This window comes from Takifugu flavidus, chromosome 13 (genome assembly GCF_003711565.1).
Source record: "Takifugu flavidus isolate HTHZ2018 chromosome 13, ASM371156v2, whole genome shotgun sequence".
Lineage (NCBI taxonomy): Eukaryota > Metazoa > Chordata > Actinopteri > Tetraodontiformes > Tetraodontidae > Takifugu > Takifugu flavidus.
Genome location: NC_079532.1, coordinates 7,904,712 through 7,921,609, shown reverse-complemented (window position 1 = coordinate 7,921,609; position 16,898 = coordinate 7,904,712). Strand labels below are relative to the sequence as shown.

The 16,898-nt window shown below is 42.5% G+C and overlaps 3 protein-coding genes across 5 annotated transcripts; 1 reads left to right on the top strand and 2 right to left on the bottom strand.

Moving 5' to 3' along the window:
• Window positions 1–62: 62 nt before the first annotated feature.
• Window positions 63–2,788, top strand: adal (adenosine deaminase-like). 2 transcript variants are annotated; one of them, XM_057051102.1, is made up of 10 exons: window positions 63–221; window positions 348–478; window positions 674–734; window positions 870–957; window positions 1,041–1,122; window positions 1,241–1,367; window positions 1,482–1,562; window positions 1,643–1,781; window positions 1,853–1,953; window positions 2,131–2,788. In XM_057051102.1, the coding sequence occupies exons 1-10, from the start codon at window positions 177–179 to the stop codon at window positions 2,320–2,322; spliced, it is 1,047 nt and encodes a 348-aa protein (XP_056907082.1). In that variant the 5' UTR covers window positions 63–176; the 3' UTR covers window positions 2,323–2,788. The 2 variants fall into 2 exon arrangements, with proteins under 2 accessions (XP_056907082.1, XP_056907083.1); XM_057051103.1 differs by lacking the exon at window positions 348–478 and having other exon boundaries at window positions 69–221.
• On the bottom strand, window positions 2,096–8,992 carry nat10 (N-acetyltransferase 10). Its single transcript, XM_057051090.1, has 29 exons — window positions 8,831–8,992; window positions 8,486–8,607; window positions 8,270–8,361; window positions 8,027–8,198; window positions 7,732–7,854; window positions 7,589–7,650; window positions 7,394–7,508; window positions 7,176–7,283; window positions 6,963–7,096; window positions 6,781–6,874; window positions 6,614–6,712; window positions 6,370–6,506; window positions 5,930–6,054; window positions 5,702–5,852; window positions 5,444–5,540; window positions 5,251–5,367; window positions 5,006–5,107; window positions 4,756–4,830; window positions 4,558–4,674; window positions 4,311–4,444; window positions 4,176–4,224; window positions 4,015–4,111; window positions 3,843–3,947; window positions 3,597–3,769; window positions 3,260–3,379; window positions 3,065–3,163; window positions 2,917–2,990; window positions 2,771–2,851; window positions 2,096–2,700 (listed from the first exon to the last, which is right to left on the bottom strand). Exons 2-29 carry the CDS (start codon window positions 8,597–8,599, stop codon window positions 2,556–2,558), a joined length of 3,111 nt encoding a protein of 1,036 aa, XP_056907070.1. The 5' UTR covers window positions 8,600–8,607; window positions 8,831–8,992; the 3' UTR covers window positions 2,096–2,555.
• A 548-nt stretch (window positions 8,993–9,540) lies between these two features.
• caprin1b (cell cycle associated protein 1b) lies at window positions 9,541–16,107 on the bottom strand. 2 transcript variants are annotated; one of them, XM_057052513.1, is made up of 18 exons: window positions 15,934–16,107; window positions 14,673–14,837; window positions 14,479–14,541; window positions 14,162–14,248; window positions 13,834–14,072; window positions 13,679–13,761; window positions 12,937–13,104; window positions 12,802–12,854; window positions 12,622–12,705; window positions 11,943–12,113; window positions 11,767–11,875; window positions 11,605–11,666; window positions 11,429–11,521; window positions 10,881–11,027; window positions 10,658–10,811; window positions 10,391–10,570; window positions 10,155–10,261; window positions 9,541–10,067 (listed from the first exon to the last, which is right to left on the bottom strand). In XM_057052513.1, exons 2-18 carry the CDS (start codon window positions 14,835–14,837, stop codon window positions 9,981–9,983), a joined length of 2,052 nt encoding a protein of 683 aa, XP_056908493.1. In that variant the 5' UTR covers window positions 15,934–16,107; the 3' UTR covers window positions 9,541–9,980. The 2 variants fall into 2 exon arrangements, with proteins under 2 accessions (XP_056908493.1, XP_056908494.1); XM_057052514.1 differs by having other exon boundaries at window positions 10,391–10,567.
• Between the last annotated feature and the right edge of the window lie 791 nt (window positions 16,108–16,898).

Below are 16,898 nucleotides of genomic sequence, written 5' to 3'. Positions count from 1 at the left end.
AAGAAAAAGAAAATCTCGAGTAGCGGAACCCTTTCGATGTGGGGGCGTGTTTCCATGTTGCACAGGGCAGTGCAACAGGAAAATGTAGCCTGAAAACAGTTGGGTTGTCAGCGGTATGTGACAGACAGGCGTTTAGGAGCTCATACGAGATCAGCGCAGGTTGCGTTGCCCTCGAAATGGATGGTGAGGAAGGTGTATTTTATAGGCGGCTGCCTAAAGTGGTAAGTCTAAAAAAAAACTTGATGCATGAGCACGCCTGGTGCGGGGGTTTTGAATGGAGACTTTGAATGTTTATTAGATGAAAAGTGTAAGATTATTGCTAACGGCGACGTGTTGACTGTCACCAGGAGCTTCATGCTCACCTTAACGGCTCCGTTAGTTATCAAACCATCGAAAAACTCTCGAAGCAAAAACCACATCTCAACATTGAACAGAACATGACTGCGATCGGCAAAGGCCAGCGGAGGACGCTTGATGAGTGCGTATAACTTTGAGACTCTTTTAAGGTCGAGAATTTAAATTGATGTATTTTTATTGCATGGCATACAAGGTGTCGCCTTGTTTATTCAATATTCTCCTCTATTTAATGTGAGATGTACCCCCACGAAGCAACGATAGAGGCAGATAATCTTAATTTATCAGCCTTAACTCAACATGGCGTGCACTCTCACAGGTGTTTCCAAGTCTTCAAGGTGATCCATCAACTTGTGGACGCGGAGGAAGATATTCTGATGGTGAGGCTTGTTTAAAACTGTGTTGTATTTACTGCGCCCAAAGTCCCAAACACATTCCTTCATCGGGGGGTTAAAGTACATTTTATTCTATATTCTCTTGTGCAAGTTAACAATAGTTTTCTTTTCCCCCCTCAGGTGGCCAAAGACGTAATCACCGAGTTTTCAGCGGATGGTGTCAAGTATTTAGAACTAAGAAGTACACCAAGGGAGGAGAAAAACACAGGCAAGGAGCTGAACATTTTAATAGGTAAAATTTAAATGATAAATAATTAAGCCTTAATATTTAAAGAATCATCACTTTCTTAGGACTGACAAAAAGGAGGTATATTGAAACGGTCCTAAGTGCCATTCAGCAGTGTAAAAATGAAGAATTAGACATTGATGTCAGGTAAGCACAGCTTGTGTTCAAATGTCAAACTGCAACAGGATGATTTACTAATTAACTATAATTAAAATTATAGCTGCACCAGTCAGAGTGCATCGGTCTAATTAAATGTCTCTTTCAGGTTTCTGGTAGCTATTGATCGGAGGAATGGAACTGAGGTTGCCATGGAAACGGTGAAGCTGGCTGAGGAGTTCATGCTGTCCTCCGATGGTTTAGTGGTTGGACTCGACCTCAGCGGAGATCCAACGGTCAGTGTGTTAAACATGTTACGTTTGGAGAGTTTAGAGTCAAAAAACTAGATATAAAAATTAGAATCAATTCATAACAAATCTAGGAGTTCACTCAGTAATTTTCAATTTCAGGTTGGCCACGGCAGAGACCTACTTCCTGCTCTACAGAGAGCCAAGAACTCCGGACTGAAGCTTTCATTGCATCTCTCAGAAGTAAGACTCAACATTCGAAGTTAATTCACACAGTATGAATGCATGTAAAGGTTTTGACATTACAACAAAAACTGCTGCAGGTCCCCTCCCAGCTGGATGAGACAGACCTGCTGCTGAACCTTCCCCCGGATCGAATTGGTCACGGCACCTTCTTGCATCCAGAAGTCGGCGGATCCAAAAGTCTTGTTGACAAAGTGCTAAAGAACCACATCCCCCTGGGTAAAAACCGAGATCCTATGATTCTCTGTTCGAAGTTGGTCCGTATGAGATGCAAGCTTTGTCGTTCTTAGAGCTGTGCCTGACATCGAATGTCAAAGGGCAAACCGTGCCATGTTACTCCAAGCATCACTTCAAATACTGGTACCAGTTGGGACATCCATGCGTGATTTGTGTAAGTTGCTTCTCTTTGTGCCGAACAAATATTCACATTAGTGCTTCATAAAATCGTGAAAATCATCAGATCCCTCCATGTTTAACAATTTAATCTCATCACGCACATATTGAATCTGTGTGAATTACCTTACTGAAAAAGGTTGCATGGCTGATGTTTCTTTTTATTACATTGCAGACTGATGATAAAGGGGTCTTCTGCACAGACCTGTCTCAGGAATATCAGCTGGCAGCTTCTACTTTCGGTCTGAGCCGGGAGTCCGTGTGGAACCTCTCCCAGCAGGCCATAGACTGCATCTTTGCCGAAGACAGTGTTAAACAGCAGCTCAGACAGAAGTGGGCCGTCCTGAAGCCTCAGGTGTTGAAGTGATCTGGTCCTCTGACCCTAAACACAGTCACATACCTCACATTGTTTTACAACTGCAACGTTTTTACAAACCTAAGGGAAGCTATTTTAGTATAAAAGTGTTTCTGCTTTATACATTGTCACTTTACTGGTTTAGTCAACATAAAAATAAGTCGTTCTGACAATGTAGAATTTGGGTTGCACAATTTTTTTAAAAAAAGATGCTGCTTTGTGCACACGTCCATCAATGCAGCCTTTTACGGTTTCTTTCCAAATTTGCCATGTTTGTCCTTGTTTTTCTTAAATTTGCCATGTTGCACTTCTTTCTTCTTCAGTTTCCCGTGCGGGGGGGTTCCATTACTCGCTTTTGTATTCCCCCCATCCAACTTTCTCTTCTTGTCACTGTTGGAAGTAAAGACACTGTTAAAACTTTGCAGAACAGTAAAGGCTGCTGCCTTTAACAGCACCGCACCTCTTGATGCTGACGACAGCTGTGCTCCCCGCTTTCTTCAGCACCGCCTCCCATTCCTCATCATCTCCACGAATTTTGTACCTACAAATATGATTTTAATATCAACTGTGATACAGAAGCCCACCTTCTCCAGACCTCATACTCACTCTTCCATGTCCATTTCCTTGACTTTCTCAACTTCCTGCTTGTGTCTTTCCTCAAACTCCTTGGCTGCTTCCTTCTACAATAAACAGATGTTTCAAGTTAAAGTCTGACAAAACAGAACAAATGACTACTTTGGCTCCATCAACATACCAGATCCTCATTAAGGCTTTTGATTGTCGGCTCCATGGAAACCTCTTTAGCAGCCACCATCTCTGCCTCAATAGCTTTTTCTTGGATGTTGGTAAAAACCTGATGAAATCCAGAGTATTGAGAAATGACAGCGTTGATGGAATCAAAAGGCTGAATTAGAGCAGCTTTACTTTACTTTATAAGTTCAACACTTGCCTGCACACATTTCCGGATCAGACGGTTAAAGAGACCCATTAGCTGTGAGCTCGGGAGTTCAATTTCTTTCTCTAGTTGTTCCACAGATTTATGCTGTAATCCTATGCCCAGCAGTAATGCCTAGAAGTAATTAAAAAAACAACAATCAAAATACAGGACAGCGAGTTGGGGCCACCAACATCCTGAAGAATATTTAGAAGTATTTAGTCCATGTTGGTTATAAGGCACATTTGGGAAATGACAACTCGGCAGTGAAAGTAATTAATGCTCTGCTGTTGCCAAAAAAAAGAACTACAAAAAAAAGACTAACATCAGAAGAAAGAAAGAGGAAACTTACACACTGTGCAGCTGAGAGGGACATGTCACCGAGCTGCTTGAGGAAAAAGATGCGCGCTACCACTGGGACCAGATCCATGATGAGGTGATAGTCCACCATGCTCCTCGAATACAACTCCAGGCGTTTCAGGTCATAAGGGGTGAAATGTCCTGCCAGTTCAGAGCTACTGAGAGCTGTGGGGGCCAAAGACATGTTTTAGTTTGGCAACCATAAAACCTTTCAGATGACTCAGCAGAAGACTCTTACTGTGCGTCTCCTTGGCCTTTTTATTCTGCAGGATGGTCAGCGCCAGACTCGGATGGAAACTGCTGAACTGGTAGGACAGCAGAGACAGGAAGCGTCGACGGAAGTCTGAAGGAAAAAAACAAACATGTTGAAACCATGCCGGCTGTTCAGTAGAGTCATCATGTGATTTCACCTTTCCAGAAGGCCGTCAGCCACTGGCTCTGTTCTGAAGCTTCGTCTGTATTCAGCTCCTTCAGCATCACGCAGGAGTGCTCTCCTGTCAGGTCATTCTAAATACACACCAAATAAGTCAAGGGGACAACTAAAGAACAATTATTACTGAATCAGACTTACAGGGGTCTGTCTTAAGTAGACTGGACTATAACCCGCTTTCTTCCAGAACCTGTAAGGATGCAAACATATTTTACATTTTAGGATATTCAAAATCATGTATCAGCCCTTTGTCGTCTCCATAGTGAAAATCCTAACCTCAGCAGCTGTGTGGTGAGGCCATATGAAACTCCCAGGTAGTCCAGTCGCTCTGCTCTCCTCTCACTGAGCTTCAGAAGCAGAGGAGGGAGCTCCTTCCGTGGGGTGACGACCTCTTCCAACAGGCTCACAGCCTGCATCACAAGAGAACACAGCAGCTTCTGTCTAAATATTCATTGAATCTTCCTCATCAGACATTTGCCCTTCCCATAATGCTCAGGTGAGATATCGAATTTGGCTGGATTACCTCACTGCTGACTGAGGTGATCTCGCTGTGATTCAAGCCTGTGCTTTCATCCATGGTGGGAAACTTCCCCTCGTAGTACATCTGCAGCAGCTGGAGAGCTCTGGAGCCGTAGCCCATCTGGTACAGGTTGGAAATCGGTCACAGGGCATCCCTCCAAAAAGCTGGATTGACAGGATGTGGATCATTTCAGGTTCTTACCCCTTGGTAATCAGGATTGACAGCTATCCTCACTATCCTGCCTCCAGACAGGCCAGCAAACTCGGCGTCTTGGAACTAAAGAGAAAAAGTTGACAGTGATTCTGTGTGTGTGTGGAGGGTTTATTAAGCCAGTTTACATTCAGGTGTAACAACAGAATCTTTAAAATACCTGCTTTGTGTGACTTTGACACATTTAATACAAACAGCAGCGTGGTGTGTATCTGCACAATTTTAATAACTTTTTTTTAACCTGTTCTGACACCGTCCACGGAATGAGATCCCCGGAGGCCTTCTTTCCTCTGGAAAGACTGTTCAGGATGGACTGCCGAGATATCTCTCCCTCCAGACAAACCTAAGAAGCACAATTAAAAAAAAAAAGAGGATGTAATTAAAAACAGGAAGTTGACCTACTGGGTCAGAATTGGTTTTTAATGTTTTGAATCTCAGTCCCTCTTTACTCACCATCTTTAATAAGGTTTCAAACGTGCACCTTACCTGAACAACAGCAAGGACCTCCGGTAGTGAGTTCTGTGTTGGGGGAACAGGTGGCAGGAGGCAAAAGAGGTGGTGAGCTGGAGCGTCAGACAACATCTGAAGGTCGTTTGGTGAATTCTGGGAACAGGGAAAGCAGTGAGTCAGCAGTCTGTGCCGCGTCTTGATTTGTGTCAGTACAGACTAATAAAAGCACCTTGTAGTGCGACGCTACATAGAGGGCCATCAGTCTCTGGAGAAAGGCCTCGGAGGCTTTGTGGTAACAGAACAGAGTGTCTCTGTTCACATAATACCTGGAAAGTGTTGGCTGAGGACAATCAGAGCTGGAAATACATCCCAGGATCTCTTACCCCTAAAGCCTAAACTATCGATGATGAATGATGCTGGCTGTCGTTAAGTTTGATTGTTGTTGCTGTGACGCAACATGAACATTAGTTTAGAATATGAAGGATACAAATCACAGGTCTGTGGAAGAGGGCAGCCAGAAACAAGCCTGGGTATGTTCAGACAGTCCAAACAGAGAAGATCATTCAGCCATTTTTCGACAGGGTCTGCCGGAGCGTAGCGGATGGACTCGTGAAGGGAGACTTCGTGGAGACTGCGAGCTGTAAGCAGCAAAGTCCAAAACGGTCAGAGAGGTGGCAGGAATACTCACCCTGTAAACACCTTAGAGATGATTTACCTGCTGCCAGTTTTGCAGTGTTGGTGGTTCTGTTCTCTGCTGTCGTGTTCTGTTGGCTTTCTACACTCTGCTGTCTCAGCTGCTGGATCAGTTTCAGGGAAAGTGAACGTCCAGTTCCTTCATATCTGAGAAATTTGAAGTAATCTAATTCAAACTGAGCTAAAATAAAATGAAGCAATACACCAACATACATTTAGATGATGTAAGTCACATTTTAGTCAAATTTAAAAGCTAACAGTGTCACCATGGAGATCTATTTTTGGATTAACATTTTCAGGGGTTTTAGTATTCATGTTATAATAAAATAAACCAAAAAAAGCAATGTCAGTACACGAACACACCAATTTCTCACTTCTAAATTACAACCTTTCTTTGACTATTCAGGTCATTAACAATATTCTTTACTACAAAGAAACAACATAAATCAGCTCCATGCTCACCCATTGATGGTAGAGGCCATAAAAACCAAATAAGGCCCCAGCAGTTTCTTAACCAGAGGAAGAGGAATGGCGGCAGCCTCATCTATGACCAGCAGTTCAGCTTGGCCCAGTTTCACAGCATCACCGGGATGGATGTACTGTTGGACACGTCAAATAGAGGCGAGAGGAAATGCAGACACGTTACCATCACTTCTACTAATTATCAACAGTTATGAGACATGAAGAAGGGTCCCGTCTCATTTACCTGGATTGTCTGCCGATGCTCTTTGAAGACGTTCACTCGCACCACAGCTTTGTTGAACTCTGGATTTAAAGACTGGATAATTTCATAGTCCAGATGCTCCTGGAAATGCGAAAGGACACGAGGACATGAAAGACTGTGCTGCTGCTACAGCATTCTGCAGGAAGTACCTGATACTGCAGAGCATCGAAGCCTTTAAAGATGAACTCAAACATGGTGTGGAGGTTGTCTGGGCTCGGTGAGGTTACAAAAATATTGGAATAGCTGGAAAGAATTTCAGGGATTCTTTAGAAAAAATTGCATTTTAAATGAATAGTGAGGATTTGTGTGAGGTTACAAAAGCCAACCACACCCAAACGCCACGGCGCCAGCAACAGCCAGCCCCAGGGCGGCTGATTTGCCTCGACCTCTGGCAGCAGTCAGCGCCACAGTGCTCCGCAGAGTCTTCTCTGAGATTGCTTCAATGAACTTCAGCACTCCTTTAGCCTACAGAAAAATACAACCCTTTATAATTAGAATTCCGAACTCTAATGCAAAATAAAGATGCTCCGCAAGTTGTCCTCACCTGGTCCATGGTCCTGCAACAGTCCACTAATACACCCACAGGCTGGGTGTCCTGAAGGGACTCCTTTAGATCTTTCAGCTCCTGCTCTCGCGGAGAAAAACCGTCCTCCTTAAGTGGCGGAGATAAGCGGAGATAATTGAGGAAGAAGGTAGAATGCAAATGCTGATCTACGTCATGTTTTGTGAAGTGAATGAATGCTTTTATTATGTTCTAGTCACCTGGGTCTTTGGGGGGACGGGTTTGATTTCTGCCATGTGGCTGGAAATCGGAAGGATGTTGAGCTGGTCGTCAATGACAACACAGTTTTTGCAGGATGCAAGTGAAAGAATGAATCTGAGAAGAGTGAACAGAACAATTAATGCTCTGCCAAAAATCTTTATCATGTCAAACTAAATAAAAGCCCAACTATGCACCTCTCGTTGAATCTTCCCACCACATCCTGATGAGCCTCAGTGCGGTACCTTGCATGCACATCCTGAATGAAAATAAGCCACATTGATCCAGCTTTTGTTGACACTGGATGTCTGATATGCAGCAAATAACAACTGATACTCACCATAGTCATTGTGTACAGCTGCTTGAGGGAATTCATTGTTCTGAGCAGTAATACCACTATCCCACCTCCTTCTACAGTCTCAATAGTTCTGGCTAATAAATTAGGAGTGAGAGCTTCGAAATCCTGCGTGAATGACAACAAAAGCCCACAGTTAAACATGCTAGTTACATGACATTAATGTAAATAAATAAGTTGTGGTTCCTAAACTTTTGGAGGATTTTTAAACAATAGGTGGAATAAGTAGGAATTGTCAGAATTGGAACCACCGATCTTTAGCCAAGCACGACAAACTCACTTGCAGGACACACATGCCAAAGGTATTTCCCAGGATCTTGTGCGTCTCATTGTAGTAACAGTATCGGATGCTGGTCGCAGCAATGAACAGTTCAAATGGGTCATCCTGATTCAGATTCAATGTGCCCGTTTTTATTTTCTTCTGCAGCTGTCTCATGCGCTTCTTCCGATTGCTGTTAAATACATATTACAATTTTTAAAAATTCCCAAGCCTTTTTTTTCTAAATTAATAATCTATACTTGCCTGCTAAATCCTAGCTCTTTTTTGTAGCACCAAAGTACAGAAGGTCTTGCTTTGACTGTGGCTTTTGACAGCATGTGATGGAGAATGACCACCTGTATCAGAGAAACATCTAGTTACTTTAAAGAATAAACGGGATATGGATAGGATAAGACAACACGTTTAGATGCATGCATGCAACCGGGATGGCAAAGTGAAACAGCTAAATCAGATTTTTACCTGATCTCTTCCACGATCTCCAACCACCACAAACAGGGTCCGGTGCTGCAGAGCGACTCCATTCTCTATCTGGACACGAATCCGGTTGTCTATCTTCTTTCGAACTGTTGCCATCGACCAAACTGCGACCAAAAAAGAAACATATAATTACTACTGGAAACTACGTTAGCTGTTTATCCAAAGTTTGACTGGGACAAAAATGTGGCAGTAAAACATATACTGCCAAACAATTAGGAAGAAGCAATGAAGCTAATTTCTAGCCAAACAAATATGGGGACTGTCAACTAAACTGCAATATTTGCAAAGACAGAACATACAGAACACCAGTCTTGTGTATTGACATACCTTAATAATACCCCAGGTATATAAAAACGCCCTAAATTCGAAATACGGTTCTATAAGTCAGCAATCATGCTGTTGATACTCTCACGTGGAGACAGCAGTTCATGTAGGACCCCGGGTGTGACGTCATAATTGTGCGACAGTGCATGGTCTCTCCCATGTGGGTCTCTCACTCTATCACGTGAGAAATCTTCCGTATTTTTCACGTTTATTTCCATAACTTCTTTCTGTCAAAAATGCAAGTGTAGAATAAAAATTCTCAACCAGATGTACAAAATATACAAAATATTGAGTTTTGTCAAATATGGCAGATCACTTTCGGATTTTTTTTCTCCATAAAATTATTCATTTAATGTCATACCTAGATTAAATTTGTTTATGTCCAATGTTGTATTGACCATTAAAACTAAAGGGGCGTGCATGTTTTATACCAGCAATTTAATCAACTTTATTCCACTAGGCGGCGCTATAACAAACGCAAAATGATGGGTTATGATACGATAGGAAGTAGTCGTTTAAAAGTAAACGGTCCACATGAATCCAACATAGTGTTTGTTGGAGCTATTTGTTACTTTGGTAATGTTTAATCACTTAATATATAACCTCTGCAGATTTGTAATGAACACATCCATGGGCATTAGGAATAAACTGCGCTGTGGGGGTAAATCATTGTGACAGATACTTTGTGCTGCAGAAAACCGATGGTGACAGCATTACGCAACACAACTTTATTGAAAGTCTTGAAGCAACATCAATTTACAAACAAGGAAACGGGAGTTTAAAGAACGTAAAAATCGTTTTGGGGAACTAAAATGACAAAATGAACTGAGAAAGGGAACCATTTCCCAAGGATTGGACCAGCTGTGGCAGGTGCATTTTAGTACAAAAAATAACTTATGAAATCTTTCAAGTTTACAGGAATATTGTGACACACGGCTTGAGTAAATCATCAATGATTGGATTTACAACATAGCTTGTGTGTTTCAACCAATGATTTTATCATTTCCAAATATCAAAGCAGGCTTCACTTTGATTTATGAAACAGGAAAGACACCACTTATGAGTGAATAAGAGAACCTAAGTCAGCTGGGGCAAATGCTTTCTTGAATTTTCATTGTGGTGCAGGTTAATCACAGTCATTAGAAAGGACTCCTCAGGATCGTATCGCCTGAGTGCTGCCTCTTGACACTCCTCTAGGTCCTTGACCAGTTCCACGCTTATAGTTCTGTTGGTAACCATCCTGGTGCAAAATAAGAAAATCAAAAGATGTTACAAACCTCAGAATGAAATGAGCTAAAGGCAGTATAGAGCCTAAAACCTTTCATACCCTTTGATAATTCCCGTTGGGGTAATCACGAGGTGTGTTGAATTGATTCTGTACGTATCCAGAGTTTGCAGTGTTGGCAAAAGGGGGACGATAACCATCATAACTACCTGAAAATGGCACAAAAACAAACAAACAATCAAAAAAAAATCCTAAAATTCTTCTCTTAAATATATAATAATTTGAGCAGTTGATCTTGACAGCAAATATTCAATTTTACTGGCAGTCGGTACCGCTACCTCTGAATCCATTAGATGAGCCTCTATAACCGTTTATTGCCCCCCGAGCATTCCGAGGGCCCCCACGGGACATGCCCCGACTGGTGTAGAAGGACTGTGGCTGCCTGTTGAAACCAGGGCCCTGCTGTGAAGGCTGTTGATGACCTCCAGACTGGTCTGGGGAATGGAAGGCACCAACTACTTAAAAAAAAAAAAAGAATCATGGTTGAGAAAGAAAAGGATCACTCAGCAAGTTAATAGCCCAGAGTAAAGAGTGGAAAAACCCACCGGACTGCAGTTGCTCCGACTGCAGCTCTGACTGCTCCACAGGATGCTGTGGCTGGCTGCTGAAAGCCTGATTGTAACTGTTCTGGTACTGATTAGCCTGATTCAAAGCCTCTGTCTCACTTGCTGGGGGGACGGGGGCATTAAGGTTGAACACCTTAAAAAGCAAAGGAGACAGATTAGCCTTGCTCACCAACCCAAAAGCTCAGGAAGTTCACGGCCGTACCGTCTGCATCGACTGGAATGGAGCAGCGTTGACATTGATGCCACTGCTGTGAGGAGCTTTGGAAACAGGCTGGAAAACTTGTGTTTGAGGTGAAGACGGGAGGGCTGAGGAGGGTGGAGGCTGCTCTGAAGCCAAGGACATGGAGGTCTGACGAAAAGGGGAAACAGAATTTAGTTAAAATGGAGACGGTTCTTCGCCACCCAAAGGAGCAGCCTAGAGAAAGGAGAAAAAAACAAGCTTGGAAAAACATGTCAAGCTGCAAATGAGTGAAACTTTTACTTCACTTTTATTCAGTGTGAAGAAAATTAGACAAATATTAATACTTATTGTTAGAATTATTGATTGCCAAGCTAAAAATGGCAGATGAAAATGCCGCTTGCATCAAACTTGTCAAGCCACATCCTGAAACCGAGGTTTTTTTTCCCCAATTCAGAAGTTTAAGGGGCTTCAAAAGACTTTCAATATGGAAAAAGTAACAGTACACAACACTTCAACACATCACAACACTTAAAGACATCCAGGGACACTGAGGGAGCAGCTTTGTTTACCTGGATGGGATCGAGAGGTTCCGTTGGCGGCCGGGGGTCTGGTGTGTGTGAGTTCTGGTACATGGGTGGTGGGGTGGGGGAGATGATAGGAACCTCAAAACAATCAAAGAAAAGGTTTTTGAGATGTGTCGGTGGAAAAAAAGAGGAAAATGTCCCTTATATTTGTTCCGACTTACTTGTGTGGGCTCTGGTTGAACTGGGACAGCGTTGGGTTGTGATAGCCGTGACTCTGGGTGAACTGAGGGGATGTGAGTAAGGCACCATAGTTAGCCAGATAAGGTCCAGATTAAGTTTCTAATGATCACACAAAAAGCAGCATCGATGCTTTGCAGACCTACCTAGAGGACACACCATCTGTGGTAAATCTATGTTCTGAGTGGGTTTCATAGGTTGCGCCGAGACAATGGCAGGGTCAATGGCCTGCCCGTCAAACTCCAACATCGAGTCCTATCAACAGAGACGCGATGAGCACCAAGTTTAACGAAGACCACATGTCCAGGGGTGAACTTCCTACCTGCATGAAGTTGTACGTTCCCTGCATTTGTGCCATTAAGTCCTGCACCACCTGCTTCCTGGCCATCGGGTCTGCCGCAGGTACAGAAGACGCCATGTTCAGGGGGTGGTTCTCCAGGGTAACGGGCGATGCTGCAGGCTGCACCGGCTGCTGCTGCATGGCAGCGACTGCCTAACAGGACAAACACGGGATATGACAAAGATTACAAAAGCTTTATCTCAGAGGAAGAATGACTGAAATGGACCTTATGTATTTGTTGTTGTGCTGTTACATTTATGTGGGGGGGGGGCAAAGTCAGATTTCCAACTTTGACGATTGAAACCTGATCTTTCTGACAGATATAATACATCACAAATGTCCCACCGAAGATCAAAATGCCTCATATGTACGGTTTACAGTGCTGTTAAATTGGTCTGTGTAATGTGTCAAAGTATCAAACGATCCTCTGTGCTGGTCGTCTCCATGGTGACCTGTACAAAGCAGAACACTCCAGTCTGATGATGCAGCTCAAACAATCAAAGCGACTGAACTGCTAAACTAATTAAACAATGATTCCATAACCTGATGGTCAAGTGGAACCACTGAACCTATCGTGTAAGATAGTGTTCCTCAATGTTTTTTCCATTTTAATGTGTAACTTCATATAAATTCCAGGAGTCAGGAATGTGTGGCAGCATACCTCCATCTCTGCAGTCCACTCCTCTCCCTGTTCTTTCTCGCCATTGTTGTAAGTGCCATCTGGAATGAACTGTCTGTTTACGAACTAACCAAGGGCAGAAAATAATAATCCTTTTATAATTCACCACACAGCATTGAACAAAACAAAATAAATCACTGCCACAAGGACAAGGAAGCGCACCTCTGTAATTTCCACTGTGATGGGTTCTGAGAACTCTTTAATTAGTTCAGTTTCTGTAAAGAAACATTTAAGAAATGTAACTCTTCGCAAAAGTGTTTCTAAAACAGAGGTTCAACTTAATGGGATGGTCCGGACCTGGATCGACAGCCTGCTCCTCTGCTTCTGATGACTCAGCAAGTGCCACCGCTGCTGCTGAGACTGGCTCTTCGTCCTCTTCTTCCTCACATCCATTTTGGTGAGGTGGAAACCGGTCGAAGTACCCACTCAGCAGAACCAAGTCCAAAGTATCTTTCAATGCCTTGTCTAAAAACAGAAATATGGAAAATGGACAATATGAATCCGGTCCCAAACAGTTTTAGCCAGTTGTGCTAGCCAGACTGTAAACAATGACAAACATCTGTACAGTTTATGTCTGAAGATTCTGGCCAAGAAATTTGGCTCTGCCTAATAAATGCTCCTCAAAAACCTCGCCAATGAAGTGAAAGCTGGCTGGTGTTGGTCCAATGAACTGGGTCACAAGCACCCTAATGCAAGTTCCAGAGATCACAGGCAACAGGGGAGCTGGCGCCCTGCCCCACCGCTGAGTCAGGGTAAGCCCAGAGTGATCAGCTTCCTAGCAGAATGCAGCAGCGAGAGCCTGACGGGCCAGACTGCTGAGAATGCAGCATGCCAATGGACCCCAAGCCCCGATTATTCACATCAGAGAACTCCACACATGCTGCATTAACGAAACACAATGGATCATTTAGATATTAGGACTAAAAGCTTACGTGTGGGAATAGATTCTGATACGAATTTGCCATTTAAGTGGTCGAAGCATCTTTCCATAAAAGGATCTCCACCGCTGCCAACCAGATGCGTCTGCAGCCTCACTTACATGTTGTTCCAACCACGGCCTTGTCTCTCCCTTCCAGCAGGTCCCAGAGGTGGACAGATGCTTCTTCATACTTATCAGTCAACCTGCATGAGGGTGCATGAGACAGGTGACCGGTGGTGTAATGCATTCATTCAGATATTAGCGCGTGGACTAACCTCATATTTTGTTCACGGTCTGGTCCCACTAACTTGTAGAACTCGTCAAAAGCTGCGAGCTCTGCATCCGTCAGCAGTGGGGAGCCTCCAACCCCCTGTTTCAGATCCTGGCGCACCGAGTCATCACCGAGCCGGTCCAAAATGAACTGTAATTCCAGAACATTCTTCAGCCTCCTCTGCTCCGCCTCTTCTCTCAGCAGCTGCTCCCGTCGTGCAGACTTCTTTGCAACCTTTTGGAGCTGATGCCGATATGAATATATATCACACGCAGAAGTTATTATAGACCCGATGATGCTACCCTCATTTAGAAAAGCAGAGTCGTTCTTACATCTTGTCCCAGTGCCAGGAATGTTTTGTGTAACTCTCGAGCAAATTCCAAGTTATTCATAACTTCCTGATATTTGGACAGAGCTTCCTAAAAGACAAATTTCAGAGAGAACAAATTGCTCTTTATCACACATTTCCAAACCAAAACAGACGAACGTCTGTCACAACACGTATTTAACACACAGCTGACTCTTGTACATTACATTATCCTACAATAGAACAAACCACACTGACAATCATCCTTAGCAAATGATTGAAAGGCCACACATATTAATTACATATTATAACACCATTTTTAAAATGCAGTCATGTACCTACCAGCTGATCATGATTTAGACGCTCTCCGCTATTCTTTCTGACTTGATAATCATCCAATTTACTCTGTAACAGGATAACGCAATTAAGATGCTTTAAATTTCCATACATGAATTTAAAACACATTTTTACAACAAGCATTTAGTCTTATTTTTCCTTTAGGACAGATTCTGATGAACTATGTTTACAGTCTTTACCTTTTTCTTCTCCATGTTTCGGGCCTTTTTCTCAATAACAATCAACACTTGCTTCAAGACTTCAGACTGTCCACAGGTTGAAAAACTTCCCAGTGACCCTGGAGCGGATCCCACATCTGGGCTGACAGAAAGGACTGTCCCATTTGCATTCATCACAGAGGGCATCTATAAACAAAAGTGAAAGGTTTGCATTTAAGGGGATGGAAGCATGACTCCCTGTCAAAATACAAATTTGCAATTACATTTTTTTCATTCCACTGACACAATATTCGCGAGTAAAGAGCAAAATCTGAAATGTGTTTGATGACTTTACATAGTCAGTGACCATGACTCTGCATGTACTGCCACATAAACAGGAAATCCTCTACACCTTCTATACAATGATGCTTGTAATTCACTGGCATTACGCATAACTACACCCACATGGAGGAAAGAGCACTTTTCATTGATATTAAGATGCGCTTATGTGATCTATCGTCATTGGAATCACAAAGGCTCGTAGTAAAAAAAAAAAAAAAAAAAGGTATAGTAGTATATAATATAATATAGTATAGTAATATAGCAATGCATATTGTCAATGCAATTCATGATTAAGTTAGAAGCATGACTAGATAAGTTATCTTAAGTTGGGGTAAGATAATCAAACTAATACTCATGCACTGTGTGAAGGATAGTGCATTTGCGTGACTAGACAGTGACAAGTTAAAAAATTTACACTTTGTTTACAAAACGGTAACCAAACATACGTTGTCATAATATTAAAAATAACGGGCTACTAAAGTGGAATTGCACAGCAAACACAAAGTAACGCAACAGAGTTCCAGGCATTCATTAATGGATCGAACCCATTCAATCATTAAAAATAATGCACACATCTGGACCTGAAAAAACCCATCAGATTGAATTAATCAGTCATGCCTAAGCACTGAACCATTTCGTCATAGCAACTGGCTAACTTTATTTGTAAGTGCAAAGGGAAATGAGGATGTTAACAGTTTCATCAGAACGTCTTTGCAACAACGGCTGGACACACAAGACAGATCATCATATTGAGCCAACAACTATGTGATTCCAAGTCTATTAGTGCGGTCGATGGTCGTTATAGTGGTAAAATGGCCCTGGTCCCACTAGCGATAGCACAACCCACTGACTTAGCATCTTCATGCACTGCTAGCTAAGTTATCCGGTAGCCATTGGACGCGTGCGAACTAGCAGCCGGTAGAGAACCTCTTAATATTGGGAGCGATTCTAATTCACCCACCTTGATGATATATATCCACAGGGGAGCTTGCAAGCGAAAGATACAAAGCGACCAAGTTGTTATTGTTGTTGTGTTACTTTATTTTCCTCTTTCACTATATTGTGGGATCCGCCCCGCCGGCCTCACCGACAACTGAGACGGTTCGATAGACGGCGACGCTCTTTATAAAGACGAAGGTCCTATTGTAGTTGTCTATTATATTTCCTGAAAAGTAAAATTAAAAAAACAACACTGACAACAGTGTACATTGTTTTAAGATTGTGTACTTAAACACATCCTGTTCAAACCAATCGTTAATTTTCAGGCTTTGCAACGTGGTTGGCAATAAAACGTTACGAATTCGATATTTATGATCAGGCAATATAGTGTTTAGCCTCCTACAAGAAAATCTGCCGCATCATTAGCTTTGACCGGGCTATCTCGCCCATATACAGTATCATGGATGGAAACAGTTGTTGGAACTGGAATTTGTTAGCTGACAGTTGTCACCCTTTGTTAAAGTTCTCCAGTCTATCATCTTTTTGATGCATTCACAGTTGTGCAGAAACTGTAATTAAAATGTCACTCGTTGTGTCGTGTGATAGCGCATACCTGTCGGAAAATCTGAGTAAAATGTCAAGTTAAACAGAAAAAAAGACAAGTAAAATGTACATTACTATTACATTGTAATAATGCAATTGCATACTGCTAGTATGTCCCACATCGGTTAAAGATGCAAGATTTTCTTCAAAGGGGGGCTTCTTAATCTTATTTTTAATCAACCCACCAATACTTGAAATAAAGGACTTGTAGAGTGCAGGCCTCTGCCATTTAGATAATTTCCCCATAAATTTTAAGACTCCCATTAGAATACCTTCAATGAGTTTACCACCATGCTCGAGGATTGCTGACTGAGATGGCAGATTATGGACTGTGATTCTGATTCGAGAATTAAGGCACTTGGAGGAAGAGAGAAGGCTGCATTG

Excerpts from the sequence above, each read along its gene's own strand:
- caprin1b (XM_057052513.1), bottom strand. The coding sequence starts at position 14,837 with ATGCCCTCTGTGATGAATGCAAATGGGACAGTCCTTTCTGTCAGCCCA. Across the intron at positions 14,073-14,161 it reads TCCTGGCACTGGGACAAGAT|CTCCAAAAGGTTGCAAAGAA; the intron begins GTAAGAACGACT and ends TATCGGCATCAG. Across the intron at positions 10,571-10,657 it reads GTCGGAGCAACTGCAGTCCG|TAGTTGGTGCCTTCCATTCC; the intron begins GTGGGTTTTTCC and ends TTTTTTTTTAAG.
- nat10 (XM_057051090.1), bottom strand. The coding sequence starts at position 8,599 with ATGGCAACAGTTCGAAAGAAGATAGACAACCGGATTCGTGTCCAGATA. Across the intron at positions 7,097-7,175 it reads GTTGCAGGACCATGGACCAG|GCTAAAGGAGTGCTGAAGTT; the intron begins GTGAGGACAACT and ends ATTTTTCTGTAG. Across the intron at positions 5,541-5,701 it reads CTTCCACAGACCTGTGATTT|GTATTATGTGAACAGAGACA; the intron begins GTATCCTTCATA and ends AACACTTTCCAG.
- adal (XM_057051102.1), top strand. The coding sequence starts at position 177 with ATGGATGGTGAGGAAGGTGTATTTTATAGGCGGCTGCCTAAAGTG. Across the intron at positions 958-1,040 it reads AAGGGAGGAGAAAAACACAG|GACTGACAAAAAGGAGGTAT; the intron begins GCAAGGAGCTGA and ends TCACTTTCTTAG. Across the intron at positions 1,368-1,481 it reads ACCTCAGCGGAGATCCAACG|GTTGGCCACGGCAGAGACCT; the intron begins GTCAGTGTGTTA and ends TTTCAATTTCAG.